This window comes from Lithobates pipiens, unplaced genomic scaffold (assembly GCF_037356315.1).
Source record: "Lithobates pipiens isolate NorthernLeopardFrog02 unplaced genomic scaffold, aLitPip1_a1.2 Scaffold_68, whole genome shotgun sequence".
NCBI classification, from domain to species: domain Eukaryota; kingdom Metazoa; phylum Chordata; class Amphibia; order Anura; family Ranidae; genus Lithobates; species Lithobates pipiens.
In genome coordinates this window covers 1,874,269-1,901,083 of record NW_027507890.1, presented here as the reverse complement: position 1 = coordinate 1,901,083, position 26,815 = coordinate 1,874,269, and the positions used below count along the sequence as shown (strand labels likewise).

Here is a 26,815-nt window from a genome sequence, read left to right as displayed (position 1 = left end):
CATTTTCACTACTAATCTACCAATACTCCCTTCATTTGAGCCCTGTTCCTCACCGATTACATATTTCCCATGAGTTGAGCAGGACTGCTCAAATAGAAAGTGTTGTTTCTGAATTCCTTCTTAGAGTTTGGCAATGGAAACCCCTACGATGATCAAATTGTTATGTCTCACACACTATGCAATAAATCAGTAATACTAATCCTTGACTGACTTTAGAATGTCTCATGACAATATATTGTGATGAAAAATTCAAGCTCACTTATAACAAGTATCTTCCTGTTGCAAATGTTTTAACACTGTTAATAAGGCTGAGTAAAGACTGATGTCCACTAAAGCCCACCTTTATATCTTTATGCAACATTATTAGTTTAAAAACACATACCCTACTAGGTGGTGGGTTTGCCAATTTTATATTGTTGGCAAACCAATGTTGTACAAATAAAACACTGTATAAATAAAGTATCACAGGTTAATATAGTCACATTAATGACAGACTTTTTGCTTTAGGGCGACCCCGGAATTGCTGGTGGCAAAGGAGACACTGGAGCTAAAGGAGAGCCTGTAAGTATCAACAGCCAATGTTTAAACTCATTTTTTACCCATAGTTTGCATTGAGGCTTATCAAAAGCTGTTTTTTGTTTTAAGGGTTCCGTTGGTCAACAAGGTCCTGCTGGTCCCTCTGGTGAGGAAGGAAAGAGAGGTCCCAATGGAGAGGCTGGATCTTCTGGTCCCTCTGGCAATGCTGGAATTAGAGTGCGTATGCTATTATGTCAACTGCAAAAATCAGTTTTATCAGTTATCAGTTTTGAAATAAGGAATCAAAAAGTTAGGAAAACTTTCCAAGCAGTTTTAATTGGCTTGTTCATATCCATTCAAAGTGTACCTTTAATTATTTATTACAAGTACTTATATAGCACTGTCAATTTATGCATCACTTTACACATATATTGTACATTCACATCAGCCCCTACTCTCAAGGAGCTTACAATCTAAGGTCTCTAACTCACATTCATACATACAAATACTAGGGCCAATTTTAGACAATAGCCAATGAGCATGTGTTTGGATTGTGGGAGGAAACCAGAGTACCTGGAGGAAACCCTCGCAGGCACAGGGAGAACATGCCAACTCCATTCAGGTAGTGCAATGATGGATCAATTCACTGTCCTTAACATTTAAGGGGGATGCAGACTGACCTGTGGTCAATGGGGGGAGAAATAATGCCCCTTTGTTGGTGTCAATTGAAGTCTTAATGCCCCGTTGTTGGTCTCAGTGGGAGAAATAGTGCCCCATTGTTGGTATCAGTGAGGGGAATAGTGCCTCAACCATTGGTATCAATGGAAAGAATTACTTCCCATTGTTGGCACCAGTATAGATGATCAGATAGATGTAATTGGGATTGACTTTGGCTTTCATATAAGTTTGTCCTGTAAAGCAGTTTATTTCTTTGTGTCCAAGAGGTTAGTGTAGAAATACATTTACCCTTGCCATTCCGACATGCCTCATAATGGGCACAGCAGGTGTGCAGACCAAGAAACTGCACAGATAACACCAATAGAGTTCCAGAGAGATAGTAGAGACTGCCAGATGGTTTAACCCTACAGTCTTTACCAAAGTGTCCCCTAAGTATCTCCAAAGTATCCACCAAGTGTCAACTGACCCTTTTAACACTTTTGAGATTACATCTGTGCATGGAACATGTTGGGTTTACTTTAAATGCCTGTAAGGGAAGCTACAGTTATTGTTTAGTAGAATAAGAACTATTTAGCAAAAATTGTTCCCTTTTAATGGTGTCTATTTTTTGTGCATTTTAGGGTGTTCCCGGAACTCGTGGTCTGCCTGGACCTGATGGTAGAGCTGGTGGAATAGTAAGTTAGGTGAAGGGTATTTGGGCTGTTCAGTTACTATAAATATTAGATACGTGTTTGTAATTACTTGTATATATTTTAGGGCCCTGCTGGTAGCCGTGGCTCTTCTGGTCCTCCTGGTGCCAGAGGTCCTAATGGAGATGCTGGACGCCCTGGCGAGCCCGGTCTTCTCGGTGCAAGAGTAAGTCAATCTCACTTTGTAAATTGATTGATACTAATAAATTCCTCCTCAATTCTTCACACCATCTTCTTCATACTGACCTACCGCATATTTTCACTAGTCAGTAATTATTAAAAAGTTTACAGTAACCTAATTTTTTTTGCACTTTTTGACATGTGTACATTTTTGCTCAGTCCATTGTTATTGCCTGTTTCCTAAACGTGTAGAAAAACCCAAACTTAATTTTGAAGTTTCAGGTATTTACTACTATTCAGGGCTCTGTTGCAGAGATTTACCCTCACTTCTTATCATGGTGCTAACAAATTCTACAGGGAAGAAGTGAACGAAGAAATCTGCAACAGAGACACAGACAGAAATAAAAAATATTTTTTAATAGGTTAGGAGAAGGCTAGAACCCCTGTGGGCTATTTATTTCTGTCTGTGTCCCTGTTTCAGATTTTCCTTCACTTCTTGTCCAGAGAATCTGTTGTCATCATGACAAGAAATGAGCATAAATCTTGTGAAGCAGTTGTGAGCAGGAGAGGAAATGGGCATAAATATCACAGAATTAAAAAACCTGAGGAATTGGAAAGCCTGCACATGAACTTTAATGGCATCCCAGTCTTGGTCTGTAGGGTTCAATACTGAGTTGGCCCACCCTTTGCAGCTATAACAGCTTCAACTTTTCTGGGAAGGTGGCCCATAAGGTTTAGGAGTGTGTCTATGGGAATGTTTGACCATTATTCCAGAAGTGCATGTGAGGACAGGCAGTGATGTTGGATGAGAAAGCCTGTCTCGCAGTCTCCCCCTGCTAATTCATCCCAAAGTTGTTGTTAAGGTCTCTGTGCAGGCCAGTCAAGTTTCTCCACTCCAAACTCGCTCATATATGTCTTTGTGGACCTCCCTATGGACTATGACTGGGATACAAATAAAGTTCACGCGTGTGTAAGGCAGTTGGCCCAATACTTTTGACAATCTTGTGTATTTAGCATACTAATATCAAGGTGCTCCCTCTAGTGGCTATCTGTATATCAGTGAAGACAGTCAGCATCTCTTGTGCAGTTGTAGAATATTATTAATAGAACAGTCAATGTGACTTCCTCCTAACATTCTATGGTGGTGAATCAATCACTGTCAATTAAAACCCATGCACCAATGAGCACTTGGTGAATGTCAGATTTATTACTTAATAAATATACCTTTGTGACAACATAAGCACCTGCCCACAGATTTACACTGAGAGAAGCGGTAACGCACAATCAAAGTAATGTATTGCTAAGCAGGAAGCACAAACATGGCTGAACCCATGTACTTATTTATTTTAACATTATAGAAACAAGGTGGTCAATTTATAAAACTTTCATTGCATAAATGTAAGAAACATTCATGCGAACTGAACAAAACTTCACCAAATGTTTTGAATAGATTAAGTCCTCTATCATTAGCTCCATCTAGTGGCTAAAATATATTTTCTCATTGTGGTATTTCAGGAATCTATACCGCATTGTGGCTACTAGATGGAGCTGATAATACCGGAGTTACTCTAGTCAGAAACAAAAGGGGAAATTTAGTTCAGCTTGCAGGAATGTTTCTAATATTCATGCACCAAATATTTTACAAATAGACCATTTTTTTAAATAACAAATATTAACCATGCTTATATACTATTTTACTATTTTTTTATGTTTAATCGTGTTTTTTAATCCTTTCCATTTAGGGTCTTCCCGGTTTCTCCGGCAGCAATGGTCCCCAAGGCAAAGAAGGTCCTGCTGTAAGTTTCTGACATTTTTATTGTTAGGTACATCACAATGAGATGGTTCTCTAGCCTGGAACAAAAGGGAAACAAATGTCCATTAGGCAGTGACTATCTTCATATTAGTTTGAATGTCATGCGAAGGGCTACAGCTTCTATCATCAGTTAAGGTGTTTGTAAACTCTGTTACACCACTTGTACCTACAGGTAAGCCAGTAATAAGGCTTATCTGTAGGTACTGTGAATATTTCTTAAACTTGCACAGTTTAGGAGATATTCAGAGTGCATACAGCTGATGATATCTCCGGCGCAGAAGGTCTGGCTTACAGTGCCGGACCTTCAGAGCCCCTGCCATAAACGGTGGCTCCCACGCACCTGCTCACGAGTAGCTGGAGGCCGTGAACCCAGAAGGAAAACTTTCTTCTAAGCTAAATCTATCATAATGTGCTAGTATGCAATGCAAGTGATTGCCTTGCAGGGGAATGTTACTGCGGTTTACTACCTAAGACACTCATACTTATGGCTGAATTCCTGTACAAAGATTTTTAAACCTATGTAGAATTTTTGTCCTGATGGAAAGAGTTCCCTTACTTTCCCAGAGATGCAACAGAATGTGGAAGGAAATCTCTACAAAGTGAGGAGAACCCTTTTGTTACCAGAACAGGTGACCCACATTGGAAGAGTTACTTTCTATTCCTGTCCTGGTGACAATATTAACATTTTGGACTTTCTGTCATGGTGGTCACCAAAAAAGAGGTTCTAAACCTTCCCAACTCTACCAAAAACAAATAGAAAATGTGGTTATACATATATTATAATACTTTGTTCAAATTGGATTCATAGAACAATGGCTGCTTTAAGGCTCGTACACAGGATCAGAAAATCGTCCAAAAAATATAGATTTCAAAGCGATCGTATGATAATCTGATTATTAGTACACAGCATTCGAGAGCCGATCACAACATTTGTGCTAAAATAATCTGATGGGACAAGCACAAATAATTTTCTTGTGCGATATCAGATGGTACGATTTTTGTTTAATCAGTACAGTTGTCGTCTGAAAATACAATACAAATACAATACTACACATCAACGACATTCTCCTGCGCATAGGAGTGATTGTCCAAATCAGAAGAGAACTCTGTAGTCAGAAGTGGATATTACTTTAAAGCCTTGCTGCCCTTTAAGACTGGGGTTTTCCTCAGTCAGAACACTGTGGAAATAGATAAAAACAGAGGGCACACTGGCCTGCTGGCTGACAGGTTTTCAAAGGAGGACTCTGATGAAGAAGGACATCCTTCGAAACGTGTCAGTCAGCAGGGACCCTGGTGAGCTACTCCTTGAGATTACAGTCACTAATTTGCTGTGTGCAGTTGGATTTTGGATAATTTATATGGTTGTAGGCATCTCCACAACCTCCTCCAGCACTCCATGGTTGAGCCTTTCCAGGCCAATCAATACTATTTTCCTCCAGGCGTACCTACATGTGGGTGGGGCAAGCTGTATGGTACCCTACGCAAGGAAGCAGCACATCACAGAAGTCCACAGCAGTTTCAAAGTAATGTATTTAGTTAAATGTAGTTCGACAAATAACACTTTCACTTGCAAAACACAGAAGCGAATACTAGCAGCTTTGTCTTACAGTTACAATATTTCTTGTGTTAATAGGCTCAGTAACTCTCAGTAACTGGTAAAAACAACCACTCCACACAGGCACAATGCAGGTCCCAGCTGAACGCCAACGCAGTCCTTAAGGCACAGGAGTGGTGGGGCAGTTGTGCTAGGCCAGTTGATTGTAGTCTAGTGCAGTTGAACTGTGGTAAGGCCTCAGACACGGTGGGTCACAGCCCAGGCTGAGTAGGTATTACCAAGGTGGCATCTGCTGGTGGGGTGGCAGACTTGCAGGTAGCTGACACAGATTGGCGGCTTAAAGAGGCATGAGATGAGTGGCGAGAGCAGCACTGGAGATTGGCGGTGTCCCCTACTCCGTCCCCCCTCACACTGGAACCTTTCCCTGGCTCTAGTTCTCTGTCCCTGCCAAGCATTGGTTCTTCTCCCCACAGTACTACTTGCAAAATGAATGCCAAACCTGGCAGAGCACTACTATTTATTAGCACTGCCCTCAATCAAAATGGCCACAGAAGGTCACTGGGAGTTGTAGCATCCAATCAGACAGCTGCTTCTCCTGGGACACCTATGAAGGCTGCAGGGGAATACCATCCCTTTAGCTCTCCACTCTATCCCTGAGCGGCAAGGTGCCACCTGTTGTGTGGAGCAGAAGTACACCTGCCAACATACACGTTTGCCCTATTTAAACATTTGTAGAAGTATCCTTTGTTAAAAAGATTGCTCAGTTACTAGGTCCTGTTTGTAGATAGCTTGCTTAAGAAGGGCCCAGGGATTGGGTACCTGAACTATTGGAATAAAGGACGCCATAGGAGCAGAAGACAAAAGTAAGATAAGCACTTCTTTGTTTTATTTCTCCCACGGTGTCCACCTTTGATGACTAGCTGTAGGAAGGGTTATTTGTTTACATTATCTATGATCTTTGTGTGGTCTTCAAAATGAAATACCTATACATACAATGGAAAAACAAGGAATGTCAAATAAGCTACAAGATACATTTACTGTCAAATTATAGGATAAGATAGATGTATTCAATACATGTGTGTAAGTTGATTTAAAAATGTTGATTTAAAAATACCATAAAGGTAACAGTAAAATGTATAACTGAAAATGAAATGATCCTTTTTATCTTCTAGGGTCCCCAAGGTATTGAGGGTCGTTCTGGGGCAGCTGGTCCTGCTGGTGCTAGAGGTGAGCCCGGTGCTATTGGATTCCCCGGACCCAAAGGACCCAATGTAAGTTATCTCCCCAAGTTTACACTTTAAAAAAGTTAACTTTGTAGCTTACAGTGAAAATTACAGGTTTGTAACGGTTCCTAATTTGTTTATAGGGTGAGCCTGGTAAGAACGGAGATAAAGGAAACCAAGGACCTTCTGGAAACAGGGTAAGTGTAAAATCGACACCTTGTTAATATCAAAAGGCCTATCCAGTTTGCTGCAGATTGAGTAGACTTTGCAGAAGTTAAGATTTCAAACTGCTTATTTTAACTCAAAAAGGTGTAACAATCACCACATACAGTGAAGGGGCGGCAAGGTTAGGAACTACTGAGACCATAGTCCTTGTCAACTCAGCCCTAAGGAGGTAATAGCTCCATTTAGCTTCATGTTGTATATAGGTTTTAAACTTGGCAAAAAGGACTATTTTACTACTGTTATGATATTTAGGAATAGAAACCAAACAATATGGGCACTAATAGGAAACTTTAAAAGCACAACGCTTTAACAAAATGTATTGCCCCCAAGAAACTGCAACACCACAATATAACACATGCAAAAAAGAAAAGAAAACGCGAAAGCCAATATCTGTCCAATATTCTTAGCGCACACACTAAACTACGCTCATCAACAATAACTTACTTTTTCAATCTTTGTCTTTAGGGAGCTCCTGGACCTGATGGAAACAATGGTGCTCAAGGTCCTGCAGGTCTTGGTGTAAGTATTGGCTCTCCATTGTCTATCTTCTCTGACTGAAACTTATTTACTGGCCATACACATTTGCTTTGAGAATGATGTAATCTGTTAGGAAGTAGTGACCTATCTGAGATATTTTTCTAAGGTCTTGGTGAGATCATGTGTTTGTGAAGGAATGTTGATCCATATAAGCTAGAATAATGGCATGGTTTCCTGTAGTCCAGATAATCTTTATGCCAAACAGCAGAAATACCTTAAAAGAATATAAACCCTGAAACCCCTCAAAAAATCTAACAAATATATAATTTTTGTGTTTCTCCTATAGGGTGCTACAGGTGAGAAGGGCGAACAAGGTCCCTCTGGTGCTCCAGGTTTCCAGGTGGGTTTTTCTCTAATCATCCTCCACATTGAAAAGGAATTTACAGATGTAACAGGCATTTTCTTTTTTTAAACTGGGCATTACTTTGAAAATATGAATATACATTTAAGGTGCTGGCAGTGTATCTACACAGTTGACGCATAAAGGAGTAAAAACATAATTAAAACACTGCTCTAGACTACACTGTCACAAAAATAGGCACTTGTAATCTGTGTTAAATGTATGAGCTCATTTTTAATGTATAAAAAGTATACATTATTAGGCAATTGCTTATTTTGTGCCACAATAAAAAAATCCTAAATGCCTACTGTAACCATCATCAAGAGTGCTAGTAATAAACTGATTCTTTTTGACACATTATTTAAATAGTTAATGGAATGTACAATTGAACACAAAATATACTCATCAAACATAAACTATATCTTCTGCTCTCTGTAAAATTGCCTATTATCTCTAACACTTTCTTCCTATTGGCAGGGTCTTCCTGGTCCCGGTGGTCCTCCAGGAGAAGTTGGCAAACCCGGTGAAAGAGTAAGTACACTTTTTTATTATTATTTTACTTCTACAAAGTCACCAATATGCACACATACAATATGACCAACTTGGGTGGAAACCAGTTACCTGCTGGAATGTTTTTTGGGTTGTTGGTGGGATCCAGAGAACCTGCAGGGAATCTAACCTAACATGAAAACGTGAAAATATGCAAACTCAATGCAGATAAGGACTAAGTGGGAACAGAGTCTACAACCCCCCGATGCAAGGCAAGAACACTAATAATCGAACTACCCTGCCAGTAGTATTAGACAGATATCACAGTATCTCAGTCACTAAAATTAGCCATAGATGATAGCATTTAAATGTCTGTACACAATCTAATCAAATTATCTATTTTATACTAGAGCACATAAAGATAACTCTTTGTAGTCTATGGGCACGTGCATGTGTGTGAACAGTTGAGTCCCTAGTAAGATGCATATCTTAGTGGAATAATAGTGTATCTGTGATAGACTGTGTGATCTAGTTGGATGAGGGAACATCCAGAAGTTTGCAGGCCCTCTACAACCCTAGATGATGCACCTTTAGCAGAGCTTGGAGGTTGATTATTTGGAATGAGTTTCTCAAACCAATATCCATTGCTTCTTCAGAGGCACCATGGCACTCGCTGGTAGACTGTGTGATCTAGTTGGATGAGGGAACATTCAGAAGTTTGTAGGTCTTCTACAACCTTAGATGATGCTCCTTTAGCAGAGCCTGAAGGTTGATTATTTGGATTATTTCAAACCAATTGCCATTGCTTCTTCAGAGGCACCCATGGCACTCCCCCCTTTCTCCTCCATTATCAGAAACAAAATTTCATCCAATGAAAATGTGCACATTCATAGAAAGATCTTAGAAAGATTGTTTGGTGTGCATAGAAATCATCTAATATATTTAAGCTAGTTTAAAGTGTCAATAAATTTTACATGAGGAAGTACTTTGCAAAATGAGCTTGATCGTTGTCCACATATCTGAAGCTTTGGGAAAAGCTTGGGAGGCTAAGGTTAGGGAATACAACTTTAAGAGTCTACCTTTTATATTGTTGGCAGGCATGCAAATTCATAAATGAAAGGCAAAGTTGATGTTCAATCTTGCCAGTTGCTGATAAATAATGATTTTGCAGTAAATTTGTTTCCGTTCTATTAGTCAGCTTTACTATGCAAGAGTACCATTTCTAAACTTACAACTACATTGAGAAATTCAGTAATTGTTCCTTAAGCAGCTGAGGGTCAGCTCAGGATGACCTAAAAGGCCCGTTCCATTTTCTTAATCCAGTTCTTTGGCTCATCTAGATCTGGGTAGACAATAACTCCTCTTGTGTGTTTTTTTATAGGGTGCTCCTGGTGACTTTGGTCCTCCTGGTCCTGCTGGAACTAGAGTAAGTATTTATTTGCTACAGTAGGTTTTAAAAAATTTTGATTATATAGTTGATGAATTGAGAGTTAAAAAATGTATCCTAATTGTATTTATCCCAATACAGGGTGAACGTGGTGCCCCTGGTGAAAGTGGTGGTGTTGGCCCTCATGGACCTTTGGGATCCCGTGGCCCATCTGGAACTCCTGGACCTGATGGACAAAAGGTATTTTGGGTGTTGTAATAAAAGAATATAAGGGATATAAAACATATGCTTTGAAAATAAAGCTCATGAGCATTACAGCTGTAGTTTAATCAGCAAATCATTCCCTCACCTTTCCCTTTTTCTGACTTCTTCAGATTTAGGCCAGGAATTTATACTAAACATGTTGTTACTACTTGCCAGCACCCTAACAAGTCTTCCTGCAATTATCCTGATCTGTTACTCCTGGTTATAACTCAGCATACTCTCTAGAATCTGTTTCTGACCTTCACGTAATTACTCGGTCTCTAGCTTGGTCTCTGTTATCCACTTCTGATCTGTTGCCTTTAGTTGTGGGTCATTTTACCTTCACCTGCCTGTCTCTTGCCCTGGTCTTCTAATTGGTCCCCAACAATGCTTCTTGGCCACCTGCCCTTTACTGTGGCTTATTATCAACTGTTCATTTCTGAACTATCTATAAGACAGACAATAAATTGAACAGGTAAATATATGCCATGGGACAGAGTGAGTAGCCAACTGGAAGTGGCTAGAACCCAAAGAACTGTAGTATTCCTAAACTGAGTAGAGGTTATCGTGCAGTTTGCATAAATCTGCATGCAGAGTCACAATAAAAATGCATTGTCCTAAAAAGCTACCAAAGTGACCACAAGCTCCAACTCTATAGGTGCAGATGTCATTTAACCAGTTAAAGTTCTTAGAAGCAACAAAAAAAGGTAATCTCACGAGTTGTCTTCAATAAAGCAACTTTATTTAGTCAACAGGCTGCTCTTACAGCTTGTTTGTTCAATAAAGTTAATTCCTGGGAGCGGACATGGTACGCGGCCTACATTTATGGATGTTTCTCAATCACAACATTAATTAACATGGCTCTACTGCACAGGGGCCAAGAATATGATGGTTTTAAAGTTATTGGTTGAGGAAAGTGGAATGTTGGTAACCATCACTGCATATTAATAATGAAATGACAGACATATTTGGCAAAACAGCTTTGATCGTTCTTTAAAGATTTAACACGTTATGACTTCCTCATACCTAGGGAGAGCCCGGTGCTGCTGGTTTGAATGGAGGCGTTGGACCTTCTGGCCCTGCTGGTATTCCTGGAGAAAGAGGTACTGCTGGAACTCCCGGAACCAAAGGAGAGAAGGTAAAATAAGAGATAAGATACTCAACGAGTACCACCAAGTACATGCAAATTTTATTTACCTTAACAAACGTTAACCTTACTTATTACTTTCTCAAACCCATTAAACACACACTCCCGCTCCCAAAACAATTGTCGACACTAATTTGTTTGAGAATCAAAATATATATAAAAAACAAAAACCCAGTTAGTTCATTGGATGGGTTTACACACAAATAGAATACACAGAAAAAACATTGCAGTGTCTATTCTTACTCTACAGGGTGATGCTGGCAATTCTGGAGATTATGGCAACCCAGGAAGAGATGGCGCTCGTGTAAGTAAATTTTTTATCATGCCTTTTTAAATGGGAAGAGAAATTCCAAATGAAAAGGATAAGGATGTCGTGGTGAATAGGTAGAGGACTGCAAAATGTGGTGGCCTTACTTGATGACTGAATTTACTAGTAAGGGATATGAAAACATGGGAAGAGGTAGTCCATGTGGTCCTATTAGATGGGGAGAAACATGTCCTGTGGGTGTCAATATTTGGCCCCACTGAATTGAAGCCTGGCCAGTGGAAAGAGGCAGCAATATTGAATCTCCACAGGAGTACCTACTACACGGGAAGAGGTGGTCCTATGGGGCAGCTGGATGACTGCTTATTTAATAAGAAAAAGTAGCCTTATTGTATGAGTAGAGAACGCCTTTGTGGGTGTAATGAAGTATTCCTATTGGGTGAGAAGCAGTGTGCCTGATAGGTGGGAAAAGGTAGACTCTTTGGCTGGAAAAAAGGTGTACAAGTTGAATGGGAAAAGGTGGTCCTACTGGCTGGAAAAAGATGCATTTGGTAGCTGAGACAATTTGGTCTTATTATCTAGGAAGAGGTGTAATTGGTATATTGGACAATTTAGTCCTTTTGGCTGGGAAGAGGTGTGTCTGGAACATGGGAAGAGACAGCCCTACTTTCTAAAAAGAGACAGATCTACTAGCTAGGAATAGGTGGTTTTGCTGGTTGGGAAAATGTGTGCCTGGTAAATGTGACAATGTGATCCTACGGGCTGGGTAGAGATGTGTCTGGTACTTGGGACAAGGTGGTCCAATTGGCTGGAAAGAGGTGTCTCTGGTAAATAGAACAGGTAGTCCTACTGGTTGGGAAGTGGGGTCCTACTGACTGGGAAGAGGAGTGTCTGACAGATGGACGACTGTTTATATTACTGAAAAAAGACAAGGATGTAGTATCCATGGTGACACTATTTTAATATTTTAATTTGTCTTCTTTAGGGTCCAGCTGGTGCTGCTGGTGCCCCCGGTCCTGCTGGTGGTCCTGGTGATAGAGTAAGTACAATTCTTGGATGCAGCTGAACACTGCAGCCTCTATTTTGTAAACCTTCAGTAAGGACAAGGCAATTACTCTGACCCTGATATCTATTTTGTCTTTTTAGGGTGAATCTGGTCCTGCTGGTCCCTCTGGTGTTGCTGGTCCTCGTGGTGCACCTGTAAGTGAAAAATACAAAATTATATTAATATATGTAACTTAAAAGTAGCAAGTGGAGTCTGCCATTTTGTGAGCAGAATCAGTACTTACCAAGAATGTTACCAATGCTTATCAGAGATGTTGCTAGTTTCTCATTATGATACATTTTGGCTCAGTTTTTAAAAAGGCTTGTTATAGGTGTTTGATACACTTTAAAATATAAATATTTTCCTGTTTTGGCTCTGTGCAGGGTGAACGTGGTGAAGCCGGTCCCGCTGGACCAACTGGCTTTGCTGGTCCTCCTGTAAGTAATTAACTTTTTTTTTTATTGAAATATACACTTCTTTTCATTGTCCTAAGGAAATCATTGTAATCAGCCTTTTTCACTTAACAGGGTGCAGCTGGTCACGCTGGAGCTAAGGGAGATAGAGGAGCCAAAGGTCCCAAAGGAGAAGCTGGTTCCCCTGGTCCTTTGGGTGCTCATGGCAGCGCTGGCCCTGCTGTAAGTTATTAAATCTATAAATACATTTACAATGTTTACCATATGCTTTAATATAGAGGCACCAATAAACTGGTCTAATATTTCATTGTTAAAGATCTGAAAGACTGAAATAGATGGTTTGGCTAAGGATTAGAGTAGGTTGGTGCAAACATCTGTTGGATGTTCCAGAATGGAAAAGAAATAGTAGGACTAGAGTAGACACAGGCATGTTCTGGCCTCAGTGGGTTAGGTGTGATCTAAAATGCAATATATATATATATATATATATATATATATATATATATATATATATATGTATAGATTTTACCTAGCAGTGATAATTACCCAAGAATATTGCTGTACGTTCATAGTTTTGTGTATATTAGACTGAACCAGAATTATGTATACCATTCGGTGAATGCAGAAGGTAATATGTTATACAAAAGGTACTATAGTAGGATTATTGTTGCTATTTAAAACACAAGCAGTCACAGACAAGTATGCATATTTGACTGGGGGGTACTGGCAACAAATGCACAAAATTTTGCGGTACTTCAGATAAACTGGCATACAACAAGGTATACATAACAGAACTGTTGAGAAATACTAGGCTAGTAACAGTGTTCAATGTTACTTACCTTGAATGATGCAGTCATTGCTGGAGTTCAAGTAACCTACTGACCCAAACCCATAGGATTACGTTTTCAACCAAAGTCACTTATAGCCATAATTAAAAAGTTCTGTCCTTAATATTGTGGGTTTTTTTCTCTATAGGGTCCAAACGGTCCCGCTGGAAGCACTGGAGCTCGTGGTGATGCCGGTCCTGCTGTAAGTCACTCAAGTTGGTCCTTCTGTTAAAAAAAAGAAAAAGCCACTTTGTGATTGTGTTTGTGATTTTAAGAAGCCAGTCATGGTACACTAAATTAGAAATCTTGAGAATAATTTTTTTTTATCTATAGGGTGCTACTGGATTCCCTGGTCCCGCTGGTAGAGCAGGAGCTCCTGGACCCCCTGTAAGTACACTTTCATCTATAATAGACTGTTACTGGTAATTGTTTTTAATACAATGACTAAGAAGGGGAATATGAAATGAGAGACACAATGTTGATTTAAAGTCATGTATCCTATCTAAAGTTACCCAAAACCATTATTTAAAATGTGGATCTTACCCGGTTTCTTTATAAACATTGTCATAATGAAATCCTTGGATTCCTCCCTGATGCTGTATATCCTTATTAAACACCTTATATAAGTGGAAGAGAGTTTAAGAGGCATAAAGGAGGGGACAATAAAAGACACCCCAACCAAAAATCGGAATCAATCATATGCCTATCCTATACTTTAGAATGAACTCAGACAGACCTAGAAAGGGCGTGTCTTAGGAAACATGGGAATGAAGAAGATTGATGATGAAAATTCAGAACTTTTAGCTTTATAGAATGCCCACTGTCAAAGTTCCTGATGGCCGTAAAATACCCAACATTATTTTGGAGACATTCACATAAAACACGAATGTTGTACCACTCCAGGTGAAGGTATCACTCACATGATGCAGTCCCCACGTTGGGTGCTCGCCCCGGCGTGCCACCACAATGTAGTTATGTGAGGAAAGTTGGTGGCTCACCACACCGTAAAGATAACACAAAGACAGGATGGCTGGAGCTGTTAATGCGTTTCACACATATGCTAGTGCTTATTCATAACAAATTTGCTGGGTAATGTTTGCAATGCTGCTTCTATGATAATAGTGGGTAATGTTCAAATGTTATTGTTTATGCAGACAGTTCCAGTATTGGAAAAGGATATTTGTATATAGGCATGGTGGAGGTGGGGAGAATTAAGATACCTACTGGATCTATTCCATCAACTCAGTTAGTGCAAACAATTTTATCTTTTGAAGTGGAAGGGCATACTTTTTGTTTTTTGTTGTTCCCCCGGTTGAGGAGGTTTACTCTTACTCTCTGCGTATGCAACAGAACAGGAAGTTTGGGGGAAATTAAGCAAAGCAAGAATGCAGGTAGCAATAAAGCACCCAACTGATGCTCTTACAAACCAATGTGGGTTACAGTTGCAAGTGTATTTCTAGTTTTTAAATTTTATATATATATATATATATATATATATAAACCCTCCGTGAGGTTTTTGAGTCACTATTGAGGAGATTTCCCACTGTGTTAGAACAGGTAGCCATTGCTACCAAGGAAGAAAGTGAGGCTAAATCCAAAAATATTAGAGATGCCCCAGAACAAGAAGTGAATGGGAATCTTCCAATGGTGACATCTATTTCAGGGACAATTTTCCCTCACTTAAGTAGTTTTCCTCTGTGACTGAGTGAAAGGTTTTTTTCCCCAGAGGTATGTAAACAACCAAAAATAAACTTCCAGGGTTTATTGCATACTTTCCTACTCTATCCAAAACTTAAAAAAAAAGTTTTGGTTTTATATACACTATAAAATAACCATACAGTATAGCAGTCTGGAAACTCTTCTACAGAGAATACAGAACAAATTGTGAACTTCATTTGTAAAAAAAAAGTCTGAGGAAGGCATGTCTCAGTGATCAGGTATCTATTTTCATGCTCCAATGTTGCAGTGAACAAGGAAGTGTGGGAATTAAATTGGCTGCCCTGGGTAGAAACTTCCATAAAAGAAGCTCAGTGTCAGTGATTTTGAATACAAAAGCCATATAAGTATAAAAAGAATTCCAGTAAGCACATCCACAATGTGCCAAACTGGACATAACACCCATTTTCAGATAGTGAAATCAGTTGTCTGCAGCTGCTAGTTTATCCAGCTCAGTTACCTTTCTGCGATTAAGATGAAATGTTTCCTTTGAATTAAGTCTTAAAATGAACCTTCGCAAAAGTTTATTATTTATTGTTGATGTGTTTCACTTGCACTTGTTTTACAGGGCAATGTTGGTCCTTCTGGCCCAACTGGACACCCTGGCAAAGATGGCGCAAGAGGTCCTCGTGGTGACTCTGGCCCTATCGGTCGTCCCGGTGAACAAGGTCAGCCTGGCCCAGTAGGTCTTGCTGGAGATAAAGGCCCATCCGGAGAAGCTGGCCCCGCTGTAAGTAATAGTGCCATTACATTGAATTGTTGATGTTAAAACAAAAGGTGGTCAACTTAGTTAACCACTAGGGATGACCAAATCTGCCCGAGAATGATTATCTGAGGGTTCAGTGAATCTTGTTTGAAATTTGGTGAACCTGAACTTAGCGGCATATTCCAATGAAGACTATGGGAGACAAATCTTGTTAGTAAGCTTTGGCCTTTTTGGGGCAAATTTAGTTCAGTTACAGATCCAATAAACTCACACAGTGCTTTCTGGCTCATATAGTGCTCCCCCCCAACCTCTCACAGTGCCTCCCCCCCGCAAGCCCTAAGCCTCCACGGTGTCCCCCCTCCCAACTTGCTGTGGAGCCTCCAGACCTCCATAGTGCCCCCAACCATGTCCCACAACCACCTTCAGAAACCTCATCCTTTACAATGCCACTAAGTCTACTGCATAGTCCTCTGACCCATTCCACATCCCCCCATTGTGACATCCAGCCCCATCCAGAGTGACATCTAGCTACATCCAGCCAGCTACAGATCCCTTAACCTCTCATAGTGCTCCAAGCTCATATAGTGCCCCCAACCTTTCACAGTGGCACACAGTGCCCCCAGGCCCCCTGAAAGCTCTACGCCCCCACAGTGTCCCATCCCCCATTCTTCCACAGTGCCCCCCAGCTTGCTGTGGAGCCTCTAGACCTCCATAGGGCCCCCAACTTACAAGTGTCCCACAGCTCCCTTCAGAAATCTCACCCTTTCCAAGGCCACCAAGTCTACTGGAGGGTTCCCTAACATAACCTATTCCACATCCCCATCCCCCTATAATGACCCCCATCCAGAGTCTTCCAGCATTTCAATTTGTATATCCATTCTTTTATTACGTGAGCATACATTTATTTTTTACTGTTGGGGCATCTGGCCTTGAGAACCACTGATTTACTGGATTTGATTAAAGAGTATCAAAACATTTTTCCTTTATTTTTCCCTATCTATGGAGTAGCAGCATATAAACCTAGGACAAAAAGTATGTAAGGACTATAGAACACCTCCCTCTTTATAACATAAGGAAGGTGTTCGGTGGTTCACAGAGGTGAACTAGGCAGAGCCGACAACATTTTTTTATAACACTGCAGAGTGCGCAGGTCAGCAATGGATTTTTTTATTTGTCCAGTGCAGAAATATAATAGTATCATGAAATCACAAAAGTAATAACCCTTTTATATTTTGTATTTGCAAATAGGGACCCCCTGGTGCTTCTGGCCCCTCTGGTGTTCTGGGTGCTCGTGGTATTCTTGGTCTTCCTGGAACAAGAGGAGAACGTGGTCTTCCTGGTGGACCTGGCTCAAACGTAAGAACATTGATTAACCATATTTACATTTTAAACCCACAGCAAACATTTCATAAATGTCCTTTATATGACATTAGTGGACCTGGAAGTGACCACACTTGAGAGTACTGGGCAAGACATTTAAATTATTTTCCATATAGAGTATATGTTAGTGTAAAAGAGGAATGCTTGGTCAAGCCATGCTTCTGGATCTTGAAGTTATTCAATGACCACTTTCACTTGATTGTTAAGCCAGATCGTTCTTTCGGCTTGGTATTGTGGTCAATATAAATGGGGTAATTTTAATTTCTGAGTATGGCCGTTTTCAATGGTTTTTGACAGGCTGAACAGGTTGAGACTAAAAAAAAGTTTATCTCGCAGACACTGGGCCTGTGTATGGGAGTTTTATGCACACAGGCAAGTGGCTTGCATGTGCTTTGTGCTTGCATTGGATCTCATTTGCCCCAAGGCTCTTTAGAAATCATTATTGAAATGTTACAGCCATTAATGAAAAGTAGACCAAACTTGGCTAGTATGTACCACACAGGGGTTCACAATAGTGACCTCATGCTAATGAATCCAACAGCAACTACAATGCAAATACAGCACAGTTGCCCATGTGCATATCCTATAGCCAAACTTTTTTTTTTTTTTTTTTTTTTTAAGTTTTGGATAAAATAAGACCCCTGTCAAATTTTAATGCTGCCTTGGAATTTTTACATTTCTGAGTCATCCTGGAAACCATTGTTAACGAGACACAAAGTGATGGAAGAGCCAAAAGTTATGCTCATCAACAAAGCAGGTGGTGAAGAGGTATCTTCCAATGTAGACACCATAATAACAGCTCACCTTGGAGGGATTCCTTTTACCTTCTGTTGTGTCTCTTGAAAATGAAATGCAGGAACATTTTCCCAATGGGACAAAGGCAGCAATAAATAAATAAATTAATGAAAACAATTATGGGGGGGGGTTATTAATTCCCTACCAACAAGACAGAATATTTGAATTCTACCTGTGATAATAGGATGGAGGTTAAGGATCAAACATCAACTAGCATAATGAAAAAACAAATATCAGTTCCTGTTGTTTAGAAGTATGATTCTCTTAGAATAGCAATTTCTATTGGGAGCATCTCAATGAACCTTTTTGGTCTACTTCTGCCTTTATTGCTTCCTTCACAAATCCCAATAGGAAGAACATTCCTTAATTCAGAATAGTGCATGGAATCATGCAGATAATTATTTTTCCCCCCAGAGTTAGCTGTACATCCAAAGCTACTGGTTCACCACAAAGATACAGTCTAATATTTTACAGAAATGTATTCAAAACTGCATATAGCTGTTTCAGAAATATTGAAAACCATGGCTTCTTTGGAGTAGGGCTTGGGGAACAAGAGAAAATATATCTAGATTGCTTAGGGTGGGCTGAAAGGAGCCAGTAAACTTAAGTTGACCATTAAGAATTGCCATATGTGCTTTGTAATCTTTTTGAGAATAGACATTATCCAGATTTTTCTTTACTTATTACCTGAAAAAAAACATCAGAACAACATTTTCTAGGTTACTCTGTAGACTTGGAAGTTAATAAGTTGGACTGTTGAGAAGTTTAAGTCTCCTGTATAATAGACAAAGTTTGCTTTTATCCACTTTAGGGTGAGCCTGGTCCCTCTGGTCTTGCTGGTTCTTCTGGTCCCCGTGGTCCCCCTGGCTCTGTTGGTTCTCCTGGTCCAGTTGGTCATTCCGGAGAGGCTGGTCGTGATGTAAGTAGTAAATTAAAATCAGGAGGTTTAAAATACATATAAAGGTCAAAGTCTGGTAATATAAGATTATGTAAAAACAGAAGAGGAACAGAGGTGAGAGAAAATATTAGATAAACATTTGTGGATCAATAATCTTCTTAGCCAATGTCTTCTGTTTCCGGATATGTAAAAGTTGCCCATTTTATAACCAAACTGGATAAACAATGAATTCTTAGGTCACTGTTTTGTATAGGTGTTTTTTATTGATTATTCTTTACAATGTATACAAGTCTGTTAAAGTAAAAAGTAACTAAAGTTCTTGGTTGTAAGTCCTGGATTGTAGTCCTTATTCTGGACAGAACCTCTTCATATGCTTCCACTATTAATATGTTCTCTTCTCAGTGGTTTTAGGTATATATTTTGCCAGCTTAGGTAAAATGTCATTATTTTTAGATGCCCTATTTACTTTACCCAAGATTCCTTTGTTCTCAATTACTTCTATACCACCTGCAATATCACAAAGGCAACAGCCCATCCATATAATTGGTGGATTAATGGGGAATGAGGTGAACAGCTTTGGCTATCTGGCTTGCTACACAAGCATTAGTACTGTAGTTTGCACCCTATGGACATTAACAGTGCCTTAGGATCCTGCCTACATTGACTTGTGGATGTTTAGGCTCTGGTTTCCACTCACTAATGATTCCTGCAAATTACTACCCAAAGCTTTGCATTGAAAGTTAGGCTCCTTGAACTTCAAAAACATGTAAGGGCTACTTGAACTGCCCTGTCCACCTTGCAGGCTGGTCTTTACAATACTTATTACTGTACTTTAAAATAAATAATCAGCTCATTTATGCAAAAAAAAAAAAATCGTAAAATATTATTTTTTATTTTCCGTTTTATTAGGTAGATAGGAAAGTGTGTTACACAAACTACAAAATGCTCACATTTAACTAATTTCTTCTTGATGTTTAATCAAAAGGCCATAAAGTTACAAACTTGCATTCATGAAAGTAAAAAAGATAAAGTATATCCTAATAACTAACTACATCCAGGTACTTTGTAGTCACTATCACACTGCTTTTCTAACAACAGGATGTTTGTTTCATTAAAATTAACATATTTTATTTTTTTCTTACTTTTTAGGGCAACCCTGGTAACGATGGTCCTCCTGGTCGTGACGGTCTTCCAGGCCCTAAGGTAAGTTTGATGTACCAAATATAACATGATGTGTCAAGAGCTTAAAACAAAAACTGTCTATATTGACAATAGCATTTAATAATCCTGTTCCATGGTGTCATATGCTCAACTGAGAGGGAATGAAAGGAAGAACATATTTGGTTGGTACAACAGCCATTTCTTCCTTAAAGTTCAGATAAAGTCTTGGCTAGCTGCCTTGGGTAGCTGGGCTTGATCAAAAATGTAAACCCATAATAATGTTTCCTGATAACTATCAAGGCAGCCAGAAACCTGCCAGTTTAAATAGTCTTTCAGTACTATGGAGATGTCCCATTCACTTTACCCAAGATCCCTTTCTGCTCCCCTACCACGTTCTGTAGCATCTGCAATTTTTTTGAAGGCAACTGACCTGTAGGATTGATGGTCATGTATCAGCCAATTCTTGAGACAACTACCATTTCTGCCAGCTCAATTTCTAAATAAGTTTTATGACCCAAGAGGAGTTTGAATGCTCTCTGTGGCTCAAGTTAAACATCTAAATACCATTATTATTCAGCTATTCTTCTTACTGCAACATTAACATTCAGTGTTCACTTTTAGGGAGAGCGTGGTTATCCTGGCAACACTGGATCCTCTGGTCTTGCTGGAGCTCCCGGCCCAGCTGGTTCTGCTGGAGCTGCTGGTAAATCTGGAAACCGTGGTGAAACTGTAAGTTGACAGCGTTTATACATTTACAATTTGTTTATCATGTTTAGTGGTATTATCATTGCTTTTTCTGTATCAGACAATAACTGTAATTCTTGTACATCATATAGATAAAACCAAAACAGGCAGATTATTTTCAAGTCTCAATGTCTTGGAAAGAGTAGATACATATACAGTATATAAATGTACTGACCTTACAATATATAGGAAATTGGCAAACTCCAGTTTTACATTTGGGTGAGAGGTATCTTATTTACATTAATTGTATACATTACACCAACATTTCCTCAGTGGCAATGCATATATGCAATAACCAGAAGCACACGTGTTATAGCACATCACAACATATGTGAATGCCTTGTGGTTGAAGTAGTATGATATAGGTTTCAAGTATTAGTGAGACATTAGTTTGCAGGCAATCTATATTAGAGGGGGTGTTCTTAAACATTCAGTATTCCATAAATAATGTAGTAGACCACATGATCAGGACATTTTTGCTTAAGGGATCAAATGGGTATTCGCCGTAAGTCTACCACTGCTCAAAGTCTACTCTTAAATTAATTAAAGGGGTGTTAGATTGGAAAACAGCAGCAGATAACAAATAGGGGGTAATCATTGATCAGCCAATAGTTTGTGACTTGTTTACTGTATATATCATTTTATTCATGTTTTTCACCATTTAGGGTCCATCTGGTCCTGCTGGTATCACTGGCCCATCTGGTCCAAGAGGTCCTGCTGTAAGTATCTTATACTGTATATTAACATTCAAAATCTTGAAAGCTTGTTTCATGTTTCGATCTACCTCTTGAACCTTTCATCGAGGTTGCATTATGGGTGGTCATTCTGGATGATCTTGTCACAGGAGTATTTAGCCTACCAAATTTCAACCATAACTAAAATCAGGATGGGAGATCCTTTAAAAACAACACAGAAGAATTAGTGTATGGAACTCACAGCATATATAATAGGGAATGTTGCTGAAAACATATACAGATAATAAAGGGAAAAAGGATTGGTGTTTGTGGTTGTTGTAGACCAGGTGTCTCCAAACTTTCTAAACAAAGAGCTAGTTTACTGTCCTTAAGAGGGGCCGGATTGTGGCCAGTGGAAGTAGAAAAGGTCCCGAAGTAAGTGGGAACAAGCAATGCCCCATCTTTGGTGTGAGAGGAATGGCACCCCATTGTTGGTGTCATTGGGAGGAATTGTGCCCGACCATTGGTGTCGTTGGGCCCCATTGTTGGTGTTATTGGTAGGAATAGTGCCCCATAATTGGTGTAAATGGGTTGGTATTAGTGCATGAAAATAGTGCCCCAAGGGCCAGATAAAGGTAAGCAAAGTCAATTTTATATAGACTCCTGTATTGCCCACCAAATTGATCTCCAGTACCTGCTACCATTTTGTAAGATTTCTTAGGACAAATACCTATTTGGTTTATTTTTTAAAACCATTCTAAATATGTTTTCTATTGTAAACGTCAAAGGTTTATGGTTTAGTCTACAACAGTGGTCTGCAAGCTGCGATTATCTAACCACCTTTTACTTGTAGGGTCCACAAGGTGTTCGTGGTGACAAGGGTGAAGCTGGAGAGAGAGGAGCCAGAGGTCTGGATGGTCGCAAAGGACACAATGGTCTGTCAGGTCTTCCCGGTCCTTCTGTAAGTAAAAAGAATAAAGTCTTTATAAATTATAATATATGTAATTAAAAACATGCAAAGCAAAAAAAAATAAAAAATCCTGAGAGCAAAGTAAGTCCAAATACTACTAGGTTTCATTTATAAAGTCACAAAGGAGATTTCAAAATGAACCAGCCTATCATCCAACACTATACGTAGGGAAATAAATACTTCAATAATGTTTTGCATATAGGATCGATAAAACAGGCCTCTATGTCTGCCTCAGTTCTCACTAGAGTTGAATACATGTTGTTTTTTTTAAAAGTAGATGTGTGGAGTATGTTGAACTTTACTTACATCTTCATTTAATTACTTAATTTTATTCCACAATATTCCCATTTTTAAAAGATGGACTACAAATCTGATGGATCCAGCCATATGGCCTACCACTTCCTGTCTTTTCTATACTATACTTCCTGTCACTTCCTGTCTGGTTCCTTATCACTTACCGTATATAGGTTTAATTAGAGCAGAAATAGGTAAGAGCACATATTTGCTGCTCATAAAATCTTTTGAAAAATGAAGATTCAGTAGAACAACATATTGTGTGTAACACACAAATCTCTAAGACGTTTTACAACTAGACAGTGCTTCATCAGAGTATACTCTTGGTGAAAATAAGTTCCAAAGGGTGACCACTGGTCCTAATATATAAACTCTTCTATTTTCAATGTATTATAGAGAACTTTAATTATCAGTGTTCCTTTAGTACAGTGTTCCTTAATTATGGTCAAATTTTCCTTCCAAAGTCGCAGAAAGGCAAATCCAAAGGGATAGTTCTGGACTGGTAAGGAAAATGGAACCCCCAGACAATATAGAGAAGACATTTAAAATTCTAAACAAACAATGCCCACAACACCAAATTATTATTCCTCTAATTCAGAGAGGTTAAATGGCTTTTTAATAATTTACCTCATATTATATTATTATATGACAGGTTCAGGGACCATATCCGGACAGAAATATGGTCGCTGCCTTTGCTTTTGAAGGCGCACTTTCTATTTCTAGTTAATTTAGGGTTAGCCACAACCAGTGGTTCTATCGTAATACAAAGAATGTAATATTCTTTTTTAAAACATAAATATTATTTTCATGAACTGTAATGTATATTGCAATGTAGTTTATCAAATTCCATTCGGCCATTTTTAAAGCCCACCTCCAGCCAAAAATCTTTCCTTTAGGTTTGGATAGAGTTTGGAAGACAAATTTTGTCTGGTTATTTTTTCTGTCTATGACCCCCGTTGGGCAGATTTTCCCACACTTCCTGTCCCTGAGCCATCCAGGCAAGGAATTGAGAGAATGTTAGTCACCAGGAAAGGAAAGATCAAACAGCATTAAAACATTAAGTTCTAACTCTTCCCCACTCCACTAAAAAATTTATTTTGTTTTACATTTTTTTGTCGACAACCTTATTGAAAAAAATCCTATCACTGCCAAAAAGTCATGGTAAATCTTCCCAACAGGGAAAAAGATGACAATAAGAACCTGATATTCTATCTCACAAAACTAGGGATTCATTTTATTACATCTAAGTAAAATTTTAATAATAGATTTTCTCTTTTTCCTTTAGGGTACTCCTGGTGAGACTGGTCCCTCTGGTTCTGTTGGTCCCGTTGGTCCAAGGGTATGTAATGATCAACCAACAATGTCCAATCAGAGGCATATATTTAGGTATAATGTTTCTTTATTTTATTAATAAAACAACATTTTTTGTTTTTATTACAGGGTCCCTCTGGTCCCTCTGGTCCTCCTGGCAAAGAGGGTCGTTCTGGACATCCTGGTGCCATGGGTCCCGTTGGTCCACGTGGTCCTGCTGGTTTCACTGGTCCTGCTGTAAGTATTTTTTTAGTTTAAAAGAAGAAAATCAAATGTGTCTTTCTTCAGGAAACTTTTGATGTACTATTCAATATAAACCTGAACTCCAGGCAAACAGAATTCCAGGAAATCAGCATGTTCCTTGTTATTACAATTGAATGCAGTACACCTGATTGGTTCCCAGTCCTGCCTTTCCCTCTCCCAGTCTAAATAATGCTCTATATGAGATTGCAAAAGGCTGATTCCAAGTCAAATAGAAGTACTTAAGCTTAAAAAATAAATGCAACAATATAACAATGCATACAGAGCTGCATTCATTTTTGAATTTTATATCTGCCTGTGATTGAGCTGTAAAGTCATAATGGAAAATCGTAATTGTACAAGTGCTGGTGATCAATTATCAGGGATTCTTAAATCAAAATTCTGTTCTCACATTTGAAAATTAAAAAAAAAATTGCAATAACTGGGTAGTTTGGTGTCTTACAACTGCAAAAGCAAAAAATTAACGAGGGTTATTAAATAATGCTTATAGATAAGTCAATAGCCTTTAGTGTAAAAGAAAATAATTAGTGGCAATTTTTGATAACTGTCACTTTAGCGTGTTGTTTTATGGTGCAAACAATTTTTAGGATGCTGTTAATGCTAGTATTCACACATAATGGTACAACTGATGCCATTGTAATAATGCATAGGTTTAGCATCAGGTTTAGGGGATAGGTTGAGTTTAATGGTTCATTTAGGGTTACATTAATGAGCTGGCCGATAACATTTATGTTAAGTTTACAAGTTATGTTGAGTTTATTGATTAGACTTAGGGGCCAATTTGGGGTTTATACTTAGGTGAAGCTTATGCCTGTTTTTTCTTACTTAGGGTTATGATACATTTAATTTTGGAGTGGAATAAATTAGTGCTTTACAGAAATAATAAATTAGATCATCATATATTAGATGGTTACAAACAAATCAAAAATTTGCTGGTTCACAGACTATGTAAGATCACAGTAATTGCGGTATTTCTCCATTTTTGTTTCTGCAAATCTAAAGAAGATGATGTTAAAGTAGAAGGGTGGCTTAATTAGATTTCATATTTTCTATTTAACAAATAAAGTGCATTATAACATTAAAACTTCAGTATGTATTTACTATTTTTTTTTGTAAAATTTTAGGGTCCACCTGGTCCCCCTGGTCCTCCTGGTCATGCTGGTCCATCTGGTGGTGGATATGATGGTGGTGATGGCGGTGAATATTACAGAGCTGACCAGCCTGAACGCAAACCTAAGGATTATGAAGTTGACGCTACTTTAAAATCCCTGAACCAACAAATTGAGGTCATCCTGACCCCAGAAGGCTCCAGGAAGAACCCTGCTCGTACTTGCCGTGACTTAAGACTCAGCCACCCTGAATGGACAAGTGGTGAGTAGAAAACCTGCCCAGATTATATATCAGCTTTTCTTAAGATGTGGATAAGGTGATAAGATAGGTTTGAGGAGAAAGCTCGCATTGCAACAAATACTCATTGTAAACTTCCTTTCTAGGATTCTACTGGATTGACCCCAACCAAGGCTGCACTTCTGATGCTATCAGAGTCTTCTGCGACTTCTCCTCTGGCGAGACTTGCATCCACGCCAACCCAGATGAAATTACACAGAAGAACTGGTACATCAACACCTCCAACAAGGAGAAGAAGCACCTCTGGTTCGGCGAGATTCTTAATGGAGGCACACAGGTGGGTCCAATTTCTAGCCTTTGTATAGACATAGAACCAAAGAGTGTTTCCTTTGAAAGCTTTTATTTAACAGTCGGCTACAGTTAGAGTGTAAATACATGTTGATTTTACATCTATAACACGTATGCAGAGCACAATCTGGACTAAAACTCTCCAAACTACCTTATTTTAAGCAGGCTATAGAATAAGCTTCCCGTGTGCTATAATATTAGGTTCAGTAGCCATCTGTTAAAATTCTGCCACAATACATATTTTTTTGCTGAGACTTGTCCATTCTTTATTAGCTCATACTGATGTGAAGCCTTCATATAATGTAACCTCCATTATGTATTTAAGAGAGACAGAATAGTCTCCCTTATTGAAAAAAACTGGGAGATATGCTGTATTCTTTACCTGGTTAAGCAAAGGCCTGAGGCGCCCAGGTGAGAGAAGCAACAGCACAACTGTCCAACAAAGGTTGGGGAACATGAAACTGCACAAGAGAACACAATAAAACACAGAATAGGGATTTAAAATAACCATTAATAATGTTATAAACCTCTTTTACTTTCCCAAAACACTCCAAAGCAAATATGTGACAACTATTGGTAAAATAACAGTTCTGAATAGTTAAAGGTGAAAGGTGTATGACTCTTTCAAGCTTCAGTATTCTCTTTTAAGTATATGTTTATCCAAATATTTAAGCTAGAACATATTCCTTCTCTTTAAC

At 38.9% G+C, this 26,815-nt stretch overlaps 1 protein-coding gene across 1 annotated transcript in view; it reads left to right on the top strand.

Annotated features, from left to right (window-relative positions):
• LOC143959267 (uncharacterized) overlaps positions 1-26,815 on the top strand; it is a 51,277-nt gene that overhangs the window by 22,276 nt on the left and 2,186 nt on the right. Inside the window, exons 19-49 of the mRNA XM_077467943.1 lie at positions 508-561; positions 646-753; positions 1,815-1,868; positions 1,951-2,049; positions 3,746-3,799; positions 6,544-6,642; positions 6,738-6,791; positions 7,285-7,338; positions 7,643-7,696; positions 8,174-8,227; positions 9,567-9,611; positions 9,714-9,812; positions 10,846-10,953; positions 11,213-11,266; positions 12,213-12,266; positions 12,374-12,427; positions 12,656-12,709; positions 12,800-12,907; positions 13,661-13,714; positions 13,846-13,899; positions 15,797-15,958; positions 17,183-17,290; positions 18,921-19,028; positions 20,157-20,210; positions 20,790-20,897; positions 21,578-21,631; positions 22,440-22,547; positions 24,136-24,189; positions 24,291-24,398; positions 25,547-25,793; positions 25,916-26,106. Coding sequence (XP_077324069.1) covers positions 508-561; positions 646-753; positions 1,815-1,868; positions 1,951-2,049; positions 3,746-3,799; positions 6,544-6,642; positions 6,738-6,791; positions 7,285-7,338; positions 7,643-7,696; positions 8,174-8,227; positions 9,567-9,611; positions 9,714-9,812; positions 10,846-10,953; positions 11,213-11,266; positions 12,213-12,266; positions 12,374-12,427; positions 12,656-12,709; positions 12,800-12,907; positions 13,661-13,714; positions 13,846-13,899; positions 15,797-15,958; positions 17,183-17,290; positions 18,921-19,028; positions 20,157-20,210; positions 20,790-20,897; positions 21,578-21,631; positions 22,440-22,547; positions 24,136-24,189; positions 24,291-24,398; positions 25,547-25,793; positions 25,916-26,106 — 2,670 coding nt within the window. The remainder of the gene's footprint in view (positions 1-507; positions 562-645; positions 754-1,814; positions 1,869-1,950; positions 2,050-3,745; positions 3,800-6,543; positions 6,643-6,737; positions 6,792-7,284; positions 7,339-7,642; positions 7,697-8,173; positions 8,228-9,566; positions 9,612-9,713; positions 9,813-10,845; positions 10,954-11,212; positions 11,267-12,212; positions 12,267-12,373; positions 12,428-12,655; positions 12,710-12,799; positions 12,908-13,660; positions 13,715-13,845; positions 13,900-15,796; positions 15,959-17,182; positions 17,291-18,920; positions 19,029-20,156; positions 20,211-20,789; positions 20,898-21,577; positions 21,632-22,439; positions 22,548-24,135; positions 24,190-24,290; positions 24,399-25,546; positions 25,794-25,915; positions 26,107-26,815) is intronic.